This window comes from Meriones unguiculatus, chromosome 3 (assembly GCF_030254825.1).
Source record: "Meriones unguiculatus strain TT.TT164.6M chromosome 3, Bangor_MerUng_6.1, whole genome shotgun sequence".
NCBI classification, from domain to species: domain Eukaryota; kingdom Metazoa; phylum Chordata; class Mammalia; order Rodentia; family Muridae; genus Meriones; species Meriones unguiculatus.
Window position 1 is genome coordinate 27,736,314 of NC_083351.1, and position 18,562 is coordinate 27,754,875.

At 39.4% G+C, this 18,562-nt stretch overlaps 1 protein-coding gene across 29 annotated transcripts in view; it reads left to right on the forward strand.

Annotated features, from left to right (window-relative positions):
- The window catches only part of Macf1 (microtubule actin crosslinking factor 1), a 345,150-nt gene that overhangs the window by 292,524 nt on the left and 34,064 nt on the right, over nt 1–18,562 (forward strand). For 22 of the 29 annotated variants that reach the window (XM_060379622.1, XM_060379623.1, XM_060379634.1 and 19 more), the window contains 14 exons: nt 1,752–1,913; nt 2,113–2,283; nt 4,146–4,312; nt 5,823–5,982; nt 6,309–6,635; nt 7,677–7,761; nt 8,578–8,819; nt 9,511–9,717; nt 11,885–12,004; nt 12,442–12,549; nt 13,273–13,491; nt 14,723–14,926; nt 16,543–16,774; nt 17,339–17,565. In XM_060379622.1, coding sequence (XP_060235605.1) covers nt 1,752–1,913; nt 2,113–2,283; nt 4,146–4,312; nt 5,823–5,982; nt 6,309–6,635; nt 7,677–7,761; nt 8,578–8,819; nt 9,511–9,717; nt 11,885–12,004; nt 12,442–12,549; nt 13,273–13,491; nt 14,723–14,926; nt 16,543–16,774; nt 17,339–17,565 — 2,631 coding nt within the window. The remainder of the gene's footprint in view (nt 1–1,751; nt 1,914–2,112; nt 2,284–4,145; nt 4,313–5,822; nt 5,983–6,308; nt 6,636–7,676; nt 7,762–8,577; nt 8,820–9,510; nt 9,718–11,884; nt 12,005–12,441; nt 12,550–13,272; nt 13,492–14,722; nt 14,927–16,542; nt 16,775–17,338; nt 17,566–18,562) is intronic. The other 7 variants (XM_060379626.1, XM_060379627.1, XM_060379635.1 and 4 more) reach the window with 1 other exon arrangement.

The window sequence follows — 18,562 nt, forward strand, 5'->3', positions numbered from 1 at the left end:
TTTGATTTGAGTAAAGGCCCTTTAGTGTTGACTTGATACCTTCCCTCTCTGTCTTGTTGCCTTTCTTCTCTCTGTCCCTTGATTTCTAATCCCCACCATTATCAATAAATTTCAAAGCCGAGTGTCCTCATAATATCCTTCATCTGTCCCTGTCCTCACTCCTCTTGGATTTTCTTCAAATTGAAGTCTTGACTATACCAGGATAGAGCTATGTGTTACTTGTGGGGATTTTTCTGGGAGCTGTATTTTGTTGAAGCTGAACTTTGTGGTGTTGTCTGACAAAATACAGTACAGTCAAGGTTTAATATAAAGTGAAGTGTACTAGTGATTTCCCTCAGGACCTTTTTCAGGTTTTGCTAGGCTTTTCCCTTCCTGCTAACTGATTTATCCAACCATAGGTGTTCCTTTGGAATTAGATTCCCAGCTATAGTGTGTGATCTGTGATCTGTTGTAGAACAAAATTAGTCTGACTTAAGCATTCAGTCCTCTTTTACTTTTATTTTGTCCTCATCTGTTTTCATCTTCTGTCATCTTTTGTATTTAATAGACAAATCTGCCATGCTGAATCTGAAGGAACTTTGTATAGAAAAGAATTGGGGGTGAGGGGATATAGACAGACTGGTAAACATGGCTAATTTTATGTTCTAGTAATTAAGAGAAACCAGTTCTTCGGGATAAGTATTTATGTCATTCTTTCCCTTAAGACCATAAGTTTGGCAAATGTGTGAAAACTAAAGGTTTGGCATTTCTTCATTTTGTTTTTGCGATAGGGTCTCATATACTCCAGATAGGCCTCAGATTCTATATGTAACTGATGATGATCATGAACTTCTTACCTTTCTGCCTCTACCTGAGTGCTGAGCTTATAGGCTTGGTGGCTTACACCCAGTTTTCAAAAGTACTATTTTTTGTTCTGACTGTTGAATGTAGAAATATCTGTATTGTAACTGTAGTAGAGAAAAAGAAGCATATTGCTTACCACACTTATTCTGCTGGGGGTGGTTGTTGTTTGTTTTATGATGGATGTGATCCCTGGTATCATCTTTTTAAAGTATTTTATATACCTATGCCTTAATCAGTGCATGTGTCAGAGTTGTAGGCACATTTTCTTTTGCAGACAAGGGATTACTGTTTCAAGATGATTGGTTGTATGTGGTCTGTGGCCCTGAAACAGAATGAAGTTAAATGGCCACAGGGGATTAAGCTGTGAGCTTTGCATTTTTCACACTGTTGATCTGTTTTGACTGATTGATTGAGTTACTCACTCTAGCCAGAAAAGCACGTTGCCTGATGTCAGTGATCAAATGTCTATTCTCCACAGTATTATTCCAAGATCTTAAGTACTTGTAATTTGATAGCATTCTTCCCTTTCAGTATTCATTTATTTTATAGTATTTTAAGGCTTATACTTCACTATTCCCTATAGCTTTTAGCACTAAAAATTAAGCAACTGATTTGAAAGAAGAAACTGAGTCATTACATTAAATACCTAGATAGTGCTATAACTGGTCCTGGGTGTATGTTACACATGAGGATACATAATATATGTAACTGAACTATAAACTCATCCATCTCCTTTGTACCTCACTGTTCTGATGCGCGCATGTCCTCTTTGTTCCTCACCCTCCTTCATTAAGGTATAAATCTCTGAAAAATGACCAGATACTGTGGTATAGAAAGTTTATCAAAAAGAAAGAAAAAGAAAGTTAATGTCCTTTAGAATAAATCTGCCTTGCTTTGCAATTATCCAGATGTTTCAGAAAGAACAAGTGGATCCTCTTCAAGTGAAATTGCAGCAGGTGAATGGACTTGGCCAGGGATTAATTCAAAGTGCAGGAAAAAATTGTGATGTGCAAGGTTTAGAACATGACATGGAAGAGATCAATACTCGGTGGAATACACTGAATAAAAAGGTGAGTGGTGAGCAAGTATCACTTGGGCTGGGACTGGAAGGGGCAAAAAGAGACATTTAAATCTGAGGTTTCCCTTGCAACTGAACGCTAACAGAATGTAGTCATTGCCATCTGTGAGTACTAAAGGGCGAGTAGTTAGAGAACTGTCCATGCACACTGCTCCCCCCTTGTAACCGAGCTCTGCGGATCTGTGACACAGGTGGCACAAAGAATTGCACAACTACAGGAGGCTTTGCTACATTGTGGGAGATTTCAAGATGCCTTAGAGCCTTTGCTCAGCTGGTTGGCAGACACTGAAGAGCTCATAGCCAATCAGAAGCCTCCATCTGCTGAGTATAAAGTGGTGAAAGCACAGATCCAAGAACAGAAGGTAAGTGGGAATGTGGAGACAGCGAACTGAAGCGGGCACAGTGGCAGACAACACATTTGCTTACTGCTTCAGAGCCAGTCTGAAGTTTCAGTGGAACTCCATTTTGTCCTCCTGAGAAGAAAGGCGGAACTTATCTTCATTGCTTTTCTCTGGTCTTTGTTAAACAAGTTACACACTTGCTCATGTGTCATGTTTTAATCAACAATATTTTAGAATAATGTTGTATGTCATGTATGAGTCGTCTGTATTTTTAATGTTAGCATGTTAATTATACACAATAATAGGTTTCATTGTGACATTTTTATTCCTATACATAATATTTTTTATCACATTCACCCTCCATTACCATCTCTTTCCCTGTTCTAATCATCCTCTTCTTCCCACCTAGCCCTACTTCTACTTTGTGTGTGTGAGAGAGACTATTGAGTGTCACTAGAATTGTTCACAGGAATATGGATACCTTGCCAGTGGCTATACTGCTAAAGAAAAAAAATATCTTTCTTTCTCCCATCTAATGTTAACTGTAATCAAATCTTCAGGAAAGGGTGAGGATCCCTGAGCCTCTTCCCACTCTGTAACACAGTGTTGCAGGGTTACTCTTAAAGTGGATGTTGTACATATAATCACAGCTGCTGAGAACTGTTAGTGAAACAGTGTGTCAGGTCTGGAAGTCAGCAATATACACATAAACACTACCTCCCCTGACTCTTACACTCTTTCCACACTCTCTTCTCCAATATTTCCTGAGCCTGGGGAGAGGGAGCCGGATAAACGGCTTAGAACTCAACAGTCTTTTAGTCAGGGTCTCACATAGGCAGGCTGGTCTGGAACATTATGTTGCTGAGGATGGCACTGAATTTCTGATTCTTCTGCCTCCGCCTCCCAGGTGCTGGGATCACAGGTGTAAACCTCACCTGGTTGATGTGATACTGTAAGCACTGTTCCAGCTGAGCTCTCTATGTCTCCAATATTCTGTTTATAGTGTTAGTTTAATTTCTATTTCAGTGCAGTTTTGTTTTTACATTTTTTTAATTTTATGCCATGCATGGTGCCATATGCCTTCAAAACCAGCTCTTGGGAGGCTGAGGCAAGAGGATTTTTTTAGAGTTTTAGGCTAACCTTGACTAGTTGTTTCAAATATAACCAGGTACAATGAAGGTACACCAATGGGAAAAACTTTTTTGAAAATCGTGTTTATCTCAAATGAAATTTTGTCTCTTTTCTAGTTTCAGTGAGATATAACAAATGATATTCTATATATTTACAACATACAAGATGATGTTTTGATATATGTGTATAATACAATGTGGAATGACTACCTTAAGCTAAATCAACATACCTTTCATTTCAGATCCTAATGATTTTTCTGTGTGCTTTTGTTTTTTTCTGTGTTTGTTTTCCGAGACTCTGTGGCTGATCTGGAGTTTCCTATGTGGACCAGGCTGGCCTTGAACTCATAGAGTTCCTCTAAGGACTGGTGTACACTGCCACTTTTGGCTTATGTATTTGTCCCCTAATTAAAAAAAAAAAAAAATACCTGTCAGTAACACAGTGATAGCAATTGTACTATTTAAAAACTGAAGTGAGTGATCACATATTTTTTGGGTCAAGAATGAATTGTTCAGTTAAGCTTCAGATTCTTTATGATGAGTTTGGTTTTATTGTATTTTATTTTTCTTCAAAATAGGCTCTCACTGTGTGAATCAGGCTAGCCTCAAACTCATAGAGATCCACCTGCGTCTGTTTCCCCAGGGCTAGGATTAAATGTGTGTGGCACTACACCCAGCTCTTGGTTTATTTTTAAATGACCTGTGTTGTTACTTTCCTTTCTCTTTCTCTTTCTCTTTCTCTTTATGCCACAGCTGCTCCAGCGACTCTTAGATGATCGAAAGGCTACAGTGGATATGCTTCAGGCAGAAGGAGGCAGGATAGCCCAGTCAGCTGAGCTGGCTGATAGAGAGAAAATCACTGGGCAGCTGGAGAGTCTTGAGAGTAGATGGACTGAACTCCTCAACAAGGCAGCAGCCAGGTAAGGCATGTGAGGCTTGGTCAGAGGAGTGCTCTGTTTGCTTTACAGTTGCTGTAGTGCTTTACACATATTGGATAATTCATGTGTTTCGTTGGAAGGTGTCCAGTGGCTTTTACTGATGGTGATGAGTGTTCAGAGATAATACACATATTACTCTCAGGAACTGAGCTCTAGTTGCTCATAAATTCTGAAGTCAGCGATGCTTGATGTGAGAGGTGGCTGATGTCCCAAATAATGGACGCGGTCTCCTTGTCATCTAGCCAACATTCAGTCTGAGTTCTTGAGACAGGTTTTTTTTTTGTTGTTATTTTTTATTTTACATATATAAACAGTGTTTTAATATTTGGAATTGAAACTTGATGTGTATCTTTTCTGGTAATTTATACTGATATTTGTTGTTTTTTGCATCCTCAAGGTAATCTGTGATGGTGTTAGATATATAGACATTCATGAGATAGATAGGTATTTTCTGTCTCAAAGAAGTAAATTAATTAAATAGGCTGCCAGGTATAACTTGGATAGATGTTAAGTAAAGCTTTACTGAAATACATCACACAATCTCAACACTTTTTATTTTAATTTATTTTATTTATTTTGTTGATACCAGGGATTGAACCTAGGATTTCATGGATCCTGGTCAAGAGTTCTACTACTGAGCTACATGCCCCAGCAGTACCAGGCCTTTTAAAATAGCTATTGTTCCGTCTGTTCTTAGTGTCTAAACCCAGCATTATGGCCTTTCTTTACTAAATTGGTGCTTATATGGGTCTGTTGGTTATTTCCAGGTGTTTTATGTATGGCAGCTTCTTCTCCCATTTGTAGTTTATAGTATATTTAAAACCCAAGCTTAATGTGGATATTATATAAGACTTAAGATTCCAAATGACCTGCAGAGAGAGAGAGAGAGAGAGAGAGAGAGAGAGAGAGAGAGTCTGGTTTGAAATTGCCAGAAACCTAATTGGATTTTTGAAACTGGGGGGAAGGGAAAGGACAGACAGACTTCTAGCTCTTAGGAGTAAACTACTTTCATTTTCAAATATTCTTTCAACTCAAATGCAGAGATAGCAAGGAGAGAATAAGACATGAAGACAGTTGATTTGGGGTGCTTTTAAGTTGTATTTATTGTGGCCCTATGTTCAGGTGGTACGCATGCTACATTTCCTTTCTGTTATGTGTCAAGATTGTCTAAGGGAGAGTGCTAAAAGGTCTCTTTCCATCCTGAGCCTGCTACTGCTCATGAGGTGACTGGAGAAATCTTTGTTTAAGCCATCAGGATTAGCATTCTCTGTTTTAATCATGGGATAAATATCCTACCCACCTTAGGGTCAACAGAAAATAATGCTGTGAAAACTTTCACAGCTGTGAAGTAATGCTACCCAGTCACGTGTGTTTTGCTCTCTATGAGAACTTAAATCATGCCTAGTAAAGACTGCTCTTCTACTGAATTTCATACTACATGACTCGTAATGTGACTTTCTGCCTGAGCAACTTGTTCTGTGTATTTGTGTAGGCAAAAACAGCTGGAAGATATCTTGGTTCTGGCCAAACAATTCCATGAGACAGCTGAGCCTATTTCTGACTTCTTATCTGTCACAGAGAAAAAGCTTGCTAACTCAGAACCTGTTGGCACTCAGACTGCCAAAATACATCAGCAGATCACTCGTCACAAGGTACGAAAGTGCTACAATAGGTGGAACACAGAGCTGGAGGCAAAACTGGAAAAAACTGCAACATTTTCTAGAAGATGTTTTATGGAGTTTAAGATAAAGTCAAATTACTAGTTGGAAAAGTTATGTTGGGTTGGAGTGAAAGTAGGCATTGACTAATAGGCTAACATCAAAGGGGAGAAAAACAGTTTATGTGCCATTTTTTATATTGTTTGTGCCATGCAACAGGTGAATTTTTATTTTAATTTGTTCTGTTATTTGTTATTCATTGTTTCATGTTTGCTTTTCATTTACTTTTTTGTTACTCATTTTTTCCATCTGGATTCCAGGCTCTAGAGGAAGAAATAGAAAACCATGCAACAGATGTGCACCAGGCAGTTAAAATTGGGCAGTCCCTCTCCTCCCTGACATGTCCTGCAGAACAGGGTATCATGTCAGAAAAGCTAGACTCATTGCAGGCCCGATACAGTGAGATTCAAGACCGGTGCTGTCGGAAGGCATCCCTGCTTGAGCAGGCACTGTTCAACGCTAGACTGTTTGGGGAGGATGAGGTGGAGGTGCTCAATTGGCTGGCTGAGGTTGAGGACAAACTCAGTACAGTGTTCGTAAAGGATTACAGACAGGATGTCCTGCAGAAACAGCATGCCGACCACCTGGTATTTGTGTTTTCATTCTTACAGTTATGTTACTGAATTATTTTGTCATTCTGATATGTTTCTTTTCATTTCTTTTTCTTTTAATTTCTCTTTCCCCCTCCATTCCAAACACTTCAGCTTTATTGTATGCATAGTGTATTTATGCATAAAGTGCATAATTGAATTGTTGCCAAGTACTAATTCTTTTGGATACGTCCATGAGAAACCTTGTATTTTAACAAGCTGAGCTAATGATTCTAGAAGATCATACAGGTTAGAGTCAGGGCCCATCTCAATTGCAGTTTGTGATTTATATCATTGGGTGTGTAGCATCAGGTTTTCATTGAGCAGATGAGAGCATATTGTAGCAAAACCACAAATATCTAAATGGTATCCATAACTCATTATGTAGTTGTAACTTAATATTTCTGAAATTTCAAGGATTTTGTATCATCTTATAAAATATGTCTCTTTAGTCTTTTTTTAATTATTAATTTTTAAATTATGTTTCATAGTTTTGGAATTAATGCTACGTGTGTGTGTCTGTGTGTGTGTGCACGCACGCGAATGTCAGTGCAGAGGCCAGAGGTGTCAGATCCAGGTGAGGGTGAAGTTACAGGTGGATGTGAGCTGCTTTATGGTGGTGGTGGGAATCAAACTCAGGTTCTCTGGAAAAGCAGTACATTCTCTTAACTGCTGAGCTTTCTTTCCAGTCAGGTTTCACTTTGCTTTTATGACATCTCTTTATTTTGGACATAATGGGCATTTTGCTCTATTTTATTTCTAACCTTGTCTTCAAGTTTGGTACTGATTGATTGGTAAAGCTAACTTCATCCTAAATCTTTTCTCATATAGCACAAAAAGAGAGCCAGCCTATAAAGCATCTCTTAATAGTCTAGAGTAATCAAATAGAATAACCAAAGAGATAAAAAAGGGAATCAAATGTTTGATTTTTAAACTGAAGTGTATTATCAATCTCTAAACTTTGTCCTTTTAAAGCTCTCACATTTCTTCCCTTTGTTGTGCCATAGTTTTGGAATTAATGCTAGTCTTTCCTTTCAGGCTTTAAATGAAGAGATTATTAATAGAAAGAAAAATGTAGATCAAGCTATTAAAAATGGACAGGCTCTTCTAAAGCAAACTACAGGTACTTTGAAAAGTGTGTCTCTTAGCACCTCTTTGAGATTGTTTTATTTTATGTTTTGAGTGCTTTGTTTATATACATATTTGTGCACCACATGTGTGCCTGGAGCCCTCAGAGGCCAGAAAAGGCATTGAGGTCCCCTGGAACTGGAGTTACAGGTTGTTGTAAACGAATATATGGTTCTGGGAAACGAATCCAGGTCCTCTGAGCCATATCACCAGCCCTACCTCTAAAGGTCATAAGGACCAGCCGGGCACACGTCTGTAATCCCAGCACTCTGGTAGGCATAAGCAGATGGATCTCTGTGAGTTCAAGGCTAGAATGGTCTATAAAGTGAGTCTAGGACAGCCAAGGCTACACAGAGAAATACTGTCTCGGGGGGGGGGAGATCATGAGGACCATCATTCATCCTGGTGAATGAGAAACTTTATATTCACTGATTATATTGCTTTATGCTCCAAGGATTCTGATAACATGTTCATTTTCTGCTAAATCTTTTGAAAACTACAAGACTTGGTTGTCTTCTGTCTGGTTATGGGTGTCAGTTTCTACTGTCTCCCCATACATTGAATACCAGCATTGTCTGTAAAGTTTTGGGACCATGAACAAACACCTGCAGTTGGATTTAGAGCTTAATCTCAGAAGCAGTTTATGCGTTTGAGAGTTTTATTTCTAGTTTCTCTCAGCTTGGGATCTTAGGTGAAGTCAGCACATATCAAGAGAATATTTGAAATTGAAGCTCTAATTTAAAGCTAGGATTGAGGACACCACCATCCTGAGAGCTCCTTTGTGTGTACAGTGGTGTGCTGTTCTTTACAGGTGAGGAGGTGCTACTTATCCAGGAGAAGCTGGACGGAATAAAGACCCGTTACGCGGACATCACAGTCACTAGCTCTAAGGCCCTCAGAACTTTAGAACAAGCCCGGCAGCTGGCCACCAAGTTTCATTCTACATATGAGGAACTAACTGGGTGGCTGAGGGAGGTGGAGGAGGAGCTAGCAGCCAGTGGAGGACAGTCTCCCACAGGAGAGCAAATACCTCAGTTTCAGCAAAGACAGAAGGTAAGCCATCATTTTACACTGTACCAGGAAAAGAGGTGTCATCTTGGTCTGAGTCGTGTCTCCTTGCCTTTACCTTATATCTAAACCAAATGTATTCCTGCTTTCTCTCTTTTTAACTCAAGACAATAAGATTTGACAGATATAATAAGACTGTAGTTTGAAAAAGAAAGAAGTCAGTTTCCAAGTCCCTAGGAGGTTTGCTTTCTGTGTCTGTTGTATAATTTTCTTCCACCACTCATTTTCTAAAAGGGGGCACTATTTGGAGACTGGAAGAAGACAAGTAAAGGAGGCAAGGGAGATGGATTAGGGCACTGGAAAAGGAAAGAACAAAATAAGTAAAAGAACTGCTTTAAGTTACTTCTGATTCTGCTGCAGGATCAAATGTAGTTTTTGATGCACAGAAATTCTGTGTGGTACTTGTTAAGTTAAATGCCCCTAGTTAGAGCATTAAGAAATAAAGAGAGAGAGAAAGCACTGTTTTACCCACAGACAATGTGGCTCAAATCTTGCAGACAGTTAAACCTAAAGTCATGTTTCAAAATGATTGAAGAATGTAAGGCAAGGAAAAAAGAGCTGAAGGAAGGAGGTCAGTGCCCTGCTGGGATGTGTGGCAGAGATAGCACTCTCCACTGCACCGCTGCTCGTGTGCTTAATTTAGCAAGGTGTGGCCTGAAAACTTTTCTCTCATTAGGAATTGAAGAAGGAGGTCATGGAGCACAGGCTGGTGTTGGACACAGTGAATGAAGTGAGCCATGCTCTTCTAGAGCTGGTGCCTTGGAGAGCCAGAGAAGGGCTGGATAAACTTGTATCTGATGCCAATGAGCAGTACAAACTGGTCAGTGACACTGTTGGACAAAGGGTGGATGAAATTGATGCTGCTATTCAGAGATCACAACAGGTAATGTTTATAATGCTGTGCGATAGTAGTGTTTTAGGCCTTGGGATGTATGTGTGGAGTAGGGTGCTGGAACCTACATAAGTGCAGGCTCAGGAAGAAGAATAATGAGATTAAAGTAAATAGAACAGACATACTTTAATAATGGGAAACATTTGGAAGAGGTTTGATCTAGATTTGAACCAAAATGCTCAACCCCTTGAACAGAGAAAAACTTACAGGAGTCCTATGTGAGGCTTTTTGCTTTTAAAGATTTTTCTTTTACTTTCATGTGTCTGAGTGTTTTGTGCGCATATATGTCTGTGCGCCATGTTTATACATAATACCAAAGAAGCCAGAAGAGGGCTTGGGATCAGATGGTTGCGAGCCACCTTGTGGGTCCCAGGGACGGAGCACAAGTCCTCTGAAAGAGGAGCTCTCAACCTCTGTGCCATCTCTGTAGGCCTGTCTCCCCACCTCCTTATTTAAGATCTCACTATGTAGCTCCACCTTGAATTCTCAAAAATTCACAGAAATCCACCTGCCTCTTCCTCCTGAAAGTTGAAGTTAAAGGTGTGAAGCGCCACTATTTTAGCATTAGATGGAAAAGGAAAAAAATATCAAGAACTGTAATTACTTTAAGATACGCAAACCAAAATAGCACAGCCACCCAAAATAGAGTCTTTTCGTAAACACAGGTATCTTGTTTCTCCTTTTTTTTTTTTTTCCTGTTTCTTGGGAGGAGGGCAATACTGGTTTTTCTCTGTAGCTAGAAATGTACGTTTTTCCTCTTTCTTTCTTTCTTTTTTTTTTTTTTTTTTTTTTTTTGAGATAGAATCTCCCTCGTCACGCAGACTGAGCTGGAAGCCGAGCTCCTCCTACTTCATCTTCCTGATGAAGATATCACACCACCTCAGCCACATCCCCAGTTTGTCTTCAGAATCATCCCTAATCAGTGCTAGCTATCTTTAGTTACAGTGTATTGTGTTTGGGAAACACACACACCCTGCACACATATACTTTGAAATAGTATGGTGTGGCCTGGTCTGTTCTTCAGCTCACATTCCTTGGACTCCTACTTCTTTTGCTTTCACATCCCAAGGGCTAGGATGTAGGTCTGTTCCACCATGTCCAGCTCATTACTTTTCTCTTTAAACATAGGTTTAGCATGCCTAATCCAAACATGTAAAGTATTTCAAAATCCAGAGGATGCTCAGCCAGTATCAGTATGTTGTCTATATAAATATTCTAAAATTCCGACTACTCTGTTCCTAAGCATTTCCGATAAAGGGAGCTAAACTGAATAGAGGTTAATGCAGTTTAGATTCTGTCAGCACTTACACAGAGAATGTTCGTAGTGTTTGTGAGTGAGTTTGGGGGTCTAGGTCCCATCCTTCAGCTTAGCAAGTTCTTCCAAGTTAACATTACTCGGCTGTCTACTGCCATTTTCAATTTATATTTTAACACCTATATCTGGGCATGATGGCACGCACCTGTAATTCTTAGGAGGCTAAGGCAGGAGGATTATCACAAGCTACTTGTGCTAATCAGAAGACTTTGTCCCCCCAAAATAAATAAAAATAACAAATGTTAAGTAAAGCTACTGTTGTGTAGTGTGGGAATTGGAGAGTTGGCAAAGAGTACCACTCCATTAAAACTTCTCTGGTTAGAAGCACACCTCAAAAGATTCCAGCTGCTATTTCAAATGGATGACCAACCATCTACTAAGTTTTATAACTTTTTTTGAAGGAGTTTAATTTTTCTACATTTTTGTTGTAATTTCATTTTCTTTTTTGAAATTTTTGTTATTGTTTTGAGACAAGGTATACCTGTGTAGTACAAGCTGGCCTCAAACTTTCAATCCTCCTGCCTCAGACTCCCAAGTGATAGAATTGTAAGCAGGCACTACCTCACAGCATGTACTACCACACCTGGCCTAAAGTATCCTGTGTTTTTATTCCTGTTCTCCACCCCTGGGGTTGAACCCACAGCTGCATGCATGTTCAGCAAGTGCTCTACCACTAGCTACAAAGCCCTCTACAGCTTGGTTTGTGATTCTTATGAAATTGTTCTCAGTTTTTGGTACAACTGTATTTCTAAGAATCTAGGCCTTTCTGTGTTGGATAATTTACAGTTGCAAGAAAGAGACATTGGCTGTGTGTAACTTGTTCATTTTTCTTTATTCTGTTAGTATGAGCAAGCTGCTGATGCAGAACTAGCTTGGGTTGCTGAAACAAAGCGAAAGCTGATGGCTCTTGGTCCAATTCGTCTAGAACAAGACCAGACTACTGCTCAGCTGCAGGTACAAAAGGTAAGTATAGAACAGCCCAAGTGTTGCCCACGTCCTGGCTGGGAGAGAGCTTGTGACTGTCTCTGATTGAGTAGACTGGCTTAATGAGATGGTGGTAGAAATCAATCTATAAATACCTGAGTTGGGTGAGGTAAATATATTTTGTTTGTTTTGTTTTGTGGAAAAGGATAAGTAGACCTTTGACTCTGAGAAAGAATAGTTAGCAAGTTCCTGGATGTTTTTTAAAAGGGAAAAGGTTTTGTGAACAACTAAAATGATAGACATTGGAAAACAATTTAAAGGTAAGCATTGATGATAGGTAAAAGCTAAACTTCAAGGATACTTTTTATGTATTTTTAAAGCTAGGAATTTCCTTTGTTGTATCTGACATTTCACTAGTACAGGTGCAAGGCAGGGCCCTTTCACTTTTTGACTTAATTGTAGTTCACTTTTCAAAGGCTTTCTCCATTGACATCATTCGACACAAAGATTCGATGGATGAACTCTTCAGTCACCGTGGTGAAATCTTCAGCACATGTGGAGAGGAGCAGAAGGCTATATTGCAGGTGAATTACAGTCATTATTCATGCTGCTGTTCTTAGTAAATAGGAAGTAAAACTATAATGTTTCAAAAATAATTTTTTTCCTGCTGGAGTTTTTGATTACTGATGGTTAAGACAGGGAATGGTGGCACATGCCTGTAATCCCAGCACTTGAGAGAGCGAGGCAAGAGAATCTCAAATTCTAGGCCAGTCTAAGTTGTATTTGACCTTATCTCCAAAGAACCACTCCAGGTGCGTGGTAAGCACTACTTTCTTGGGAAGATTACTTGAGCTATTCCTTCCAAGCACCTGAAGAGTAAATGCAGGATTTGGAAACTTTCTTTTAAATCTGCACTTTGCAGCGTCAATTCTCTTCTGTTTTGTTAGGATAATATTGTCTCATTGTTGTATCCTTCTGCTAGGCTTTTGTTTTGCTGTTATTTTTATTTATTTAATTTTTGGAACTGAGTCCTGGTTGGCCTGGAACTCACAGAAATGTCCTGGCGCTGCCTCATCACCATCATGTCTAGCCCTAGAAGATTATTTTTAGTATGTCTTTCATGTGCTGTTTACTGCCTTTTTAACTATCTTCAGACTTTTCAAATTCTAGAAATAATGCATATATATGATAGTTAAATTTGCATTAAATATAAAAAATTAAAAATCACCTTCATTAGTCTAATGTTTGTTAATTTTATGTGTTTCTTTCTTTTCTTTTTTTTTTTTTTTTACTGTTTTGGCTCATAGGAGAAAACTGAGTGCCTGATACAGCAATATGAAGCTGTTAGCCTGCTTAACTCAGAGCGTTATGCTCGCCTAGAGCGGGCACAGGTCTTAGTGAACCAGTTTTGGGAAACATATGAAGAACTCAGCCCCTGGGCTGAGGAAACACTGGCATTAATAGCACAGCTGCCTCCTCCAGCTGTTGATCATGAGCAACTCAGACAGCAGCAGGAAGAAATGAGGGTAAGGAGCATGCTGCTTATATCTCAGTGAAAATGGGCTATGTCATTTACTGAAAACAGCACTTATAAGGCATACGGGTGGGTGTTATTTATAAAGTTAATTCCTGGTCTGAATTTCTTTCCACTGTGAAAATTCATGTTAAATTTTTGTCATTTGTTTAATATTAATTGATTAAAGAATAAAATTATAGATGTGTCAGGAAGCTGTCAAGCCAGGCATGGTAGCACAAGCCTTCAATCCCGGCACTTTGGATGTTGGGGTCATAAGCTAGAGGACAGCTTGGGTAACAGAGAAAGTTCTAGTCAAGGTTGGGTATATAGCAAGACTATGTCTTAAAAGGTTAAATTAAAAAAGAAAGAAATTGAAAATAACGTTTGTATGTAGGGATAAAGAAAGAACTAGGGCTGGGATATAGTGGTAGAGTACTCATCACATGCCTGAGGCCCAGAGTTGGATCCCCAGTGTACAAGAAGAAACAATGAAAGAACCAGCTAAAAAAAAATCAAAGAAATTTGAGGTATTTCTGAGGTTGGTCAGGTATTATTAAGGTGTGACTGGAGGACTCTTTCACTTGATTAGGGTGAAAGCTGTGAAGGAATTAATCAGAGTATTTGCCTCGTATTCCTAAGATGAAAGAGAAATGTATAGATGCATCAGCTAAAACTGTTACCATGAATAATGCTTTACTTAAGTATTGGTTTCTGGTTTATGAGCTCTCCTTAGTACTATTCCCATATTTCTTTAATCGAAGGTATCAACTAGACATAGCAGCAAAGTCAGAGTGGTGGAGGTACCAAATGATTGCTGTTCTTAGGTTACCCTGCTTGGTGACTCAGTTTAAAGTGTAGGCATACTAGTCTATGTAAATTATAATGTGATGCAAAGACATACTTAAAGGCTGACATGACATAGTATGAAGTGAGACAGGATATGCCCAGGAAGACTCCCATAGTTTGATCTGGTTTGGGAAATTAAGAGAATTATGTAGCATTAGAGGTCAAAGCTCCCCACAGTGAGATGCTAGGACGTACTGGTTTTAATAACTCAGTTTGTTCCTCTCAAAGTTGTGATTGCCTCTGATCAAAGTATCTAAATAAACTGATATAAATGTGCTCGTGTTTTTTTATTTGTTCTGAGGAAACCTCACTCTTGACCCCATCCCTTTATGTTTTTGTTGCTAACTGCTTGTTCTCTTCACTCATTATGATTTAATTTCTATTTCTTCCCATAGCAACTAAGGGAATCCATTGCTGAACACAAACCTCATATTGATAAGATACTAAAGATAGGTCCACAGCTAAAAGAGCTAAACCCTGAGGAAGGGAAAATGGTTGAAGAAAAATACCAGAAAGCAGAAAACATGTATGCCCAAATAAAAGATGAGGTGCGCCAACGGGCCCTGGCTCTGGATGAGGCTGTGTCCCAGTCTGCTCAGGTATGTGTGTTTGTCTTAGAACTCTCAACTGCCCAGTGGCCAGAGCAAGAGTTCTCTGTGTCAGTAATGCCTCTGTGCACTGGAGTACCCAGATTCCATGCTGTAATGATGTAACATATTATCTGTAGAGGAAGGAACTCTCTCCTTGCATTTCTATTCTCAGCACTGATGCACTGACACAGTATGGGAGGTGAAGTGCATCTTGGCTGGTATGTGTAATTGTTTACACATTGGTTTCTCTGAAAACTTCAAGCTACTCTGACTCTTTAGCAGGGATGATTTGAGGATAAATTAATTTTGCAGATCCAAAACTAGTGATTACTTCAACAAATGTCAAACTCCAATTGGGGCTATTAATGGTGAGATTTAGAATAACAGCACATTAACTTAGCAGCCAACTTTTTAAGTTCAGGAAAAATGTGCATCCACAGGGAGAGGTACATCAAAGAGAAGGAAAACCCAGCAGCAGTAGACTTTAAAGCATGTGACTACACACTTGTCAACTAATATATTACTGTGGTATTTTTGTCATGTCTGGGTATTTTATTCCTGTGTTAGTCGGTATTCTTGGTTAATACTTGTACTTACTCGGTTTCTCCCCTCCGCCCTCCCGTCCCATCTCACTCACATTGTGGAATGTGTCACTTTGTGTTGTTGCTGCCTGCTCCTGTCTCCCCACATCGTCACATTTCATTGTTGTGTTGACTGCGCCCACCATTACAGATTGCAGAGGTAAGGTGCCCATTCACTCCCATGACAATAAGTGTTCTTATAGAACCGAGAACTGAGGACTTTGCCTATAAGAAAGCTTCCCTCAACCTTTTATGGAAGTTTATTCTGACCATTTTGTTTGGGGTGGAAATAGAAGAAGAGAATGGTGGGAAATAGTCTTGTTAAAGAAACTTGTTTTTCTTATAAAGCACTGAACATTGATGAGGCCTTACTCAAATTATTAAATCAAGAATTGGTTTTAGGTGGGGTTTTAGACGAAAACTTCTATGCTCTTCTCTTTCCAACTTCTATATCAGGTTATAAATCAGAATTTTATGGTTTTATTAAGTTTGTACAAAGTAGCAGAAAAGTGCAAAGGTTATATTTGACTTCCTTGTTACCTTTCATCATGCCAGCATTTCCCTTTTTGTTCCACATTGTGGGTTGTTAAACTGCTTACCATTGTACATCAGACTCAGGCCATTCAGCATGCTCAGTTCCCATCCGTTTACATAGCGGTGGAGGGCATCTAACTTGTCTAGTCTGTCGCATGCAAGTGTCATGAAATGCTGAGTACTGACTCTCACCAGTCTTGTCCCTTTCTCATCATATTAGTTGGAGTTGGAGAAGTATTGTGACAATACTAACCATTTTAGTTGATTTTTGGTGTATTAGTATTTTTTGACTCACAAAACAAATTTTTCCTTTTCTTCCCCTTTGATGGGCCAGCTCTAATGTACCATGTCCAAAACACTTTTTAGAAAAAGACAACACTTAACAGCCATAGGCCTAGGCTGAACCCAGGCTGTCCTAAACAATGGGTGTATGCTTTGAGCTTATGCCCTCACATGTCCTCCAGTATGATGAAGTATTGCTAGAATGGCTAATAATTCAACTTTGTTTAGTTTCATGATAAAATTGAACCTATGTTGGAGACTCTGGAGAATCTTTCCTCTCGTCTGCGGATGCCACCCCTAATCCCTGCCGAAGTAGACAAGATCAGAGAGTGCATCAGTGACAACAAAAGTGCTACCATGGAGCTAGAGAAACTGCAGCCATCCTTTGAGGCCCTGAAGCGTCGTGGAGAAGAACTCATTGGGAGATCTCAGGGAGCTGACAAGGATCTGGCTGCAAAAGGTACTTGGCGGATTAATTATTTTTTAAAAAAGACAATAGAATGAAGTCCGGGCAGTGGCTGTCTCCACTGTCCTGCTCAGAGTCACTGCTCAAGTAATGAGTATTCCAAAAAGTCTGTGGAATTCATTTAGAATTCAGAACACATTTTCCTATTGAAACAAGGTTACAATTGGGAGCTAGATTCCCAGGCCAGGAAACAAATGCTCCTTTAACCCCTAATGTGAGTATCACAGTATCAATAGTGGGCAGAACATAACTACCTTTTGTAACACTTTCCATGGGAAATTCACAGAAAGTTCAGTAACAACACTGGAAGGAAGCACTCCCTTCTCAGCCCTTTGTGAGTTAAGGCTTTTGTCTTACCAGATATTTTGTATGATATTTCCAGATGGCTTCTGTGGTCTCTTTATGAGGGAGATGAACATAAGCAGAAAAAACAAACAAACAAACAAACAAAAAACAGTATAGAAATGATAGTAGTAAGGCTGTGGTGAACTGCATTAGATTGAATTTCAATGAGAAATTTAGAGAGTTTCTGTTCACATCTCTTCTTTACTCCTTCAGAAATCCAGGACAAGCTGGACCAAATGGTATTCTTCTGGGAGGACATCAAAGCACGCTCTGAAGAACGAGAAATTAAGTTCCTTGATGTCCTTGAATTAGCGGAGAAGTTCTGGTATGACATGGCAGCTCTCCTGACCACCATCAAAGACACCCAGGATATTGTCCACGACTTGGAAAGCCCTGGCATTGACCCCTCCATCATCAAGCAACAGGTTGAAGCTGCTGAGGTAGCAAAGCACAAAATGTCATCTTGTGTGTGTGTCTTTTAACAAAATATTATATCTGAGTTGATTGGTGTGTGTGTGTGTGTGTGTGTGTGTGTGTGTGTGCTGATGTTATGGTAGTGGTGACAATGATGATTGTTTTGTTGTTGTTTTTATGGTTTTGTACAATGCTGAGGTTTGAACCTGGGTTTCATACATGGTAAGCAAGTGCAGAGCCACTGAACTAAGCCTCCAGTACCAGAGTTATGCTGTAGCTGCTTAGCCAGACTCAGTGTTTTGAAAGTTGTGTTTTCGCGTGTTCTTTTGTTTGTTTTTTTAGATTTATTTTTATTATTTTATGTGTGTGCGTATTTTGCCTTCATGTGTATCTAGTGAGGTGGTGAGCCTCCATGTGGGTGCTGGGAATCAAACCTGGGTCCTTTGCAACAAGTGATCTTAACCACTGAGCCAACTCTCCAGCCCTTTGTTTTGTTTTTTTAAGGTGAGATTTTTTTTTTCCACTTTCAGGAAGGAGATAGACATTAGAAAATAAAAAATCTAAATTGATCATGCAGGGATAGTAAGTTACTTACACATCTTTTTCTAGTTTTTCTGGGCAGTCTAATTTTCACTGGATGGACTTCGCACGATGTCCATTTGGCACAAGCAGTGCCTGTCTCACCGTCTTATGTTAGATGGCGAGAGCTTCGTGGGGAAGGTCTCTCCCACTTTACCCCTCTCTGTTGCTATGTGAAGCCTGTTTCAGACTCTGACAAAGACCTGGTTGTGTTTAAGATTAAATAGCCCAGCTGTGACACTGGCCTGGCAGTACTGACTGACATCTGTGGACTTGTGCTATGTTCTTTCATGTATTTTTTCTTGAGCCGGAAGAAACTCACTATACGATCCAAATTTATGCTCTTCTTGCCATTTTTGTCATCACTGCATGCCTGTGTCTTATGACTTAGGTATACAGTGCATTTGATCTACTTAATTTTTAAATATGTATGTACATTGACCA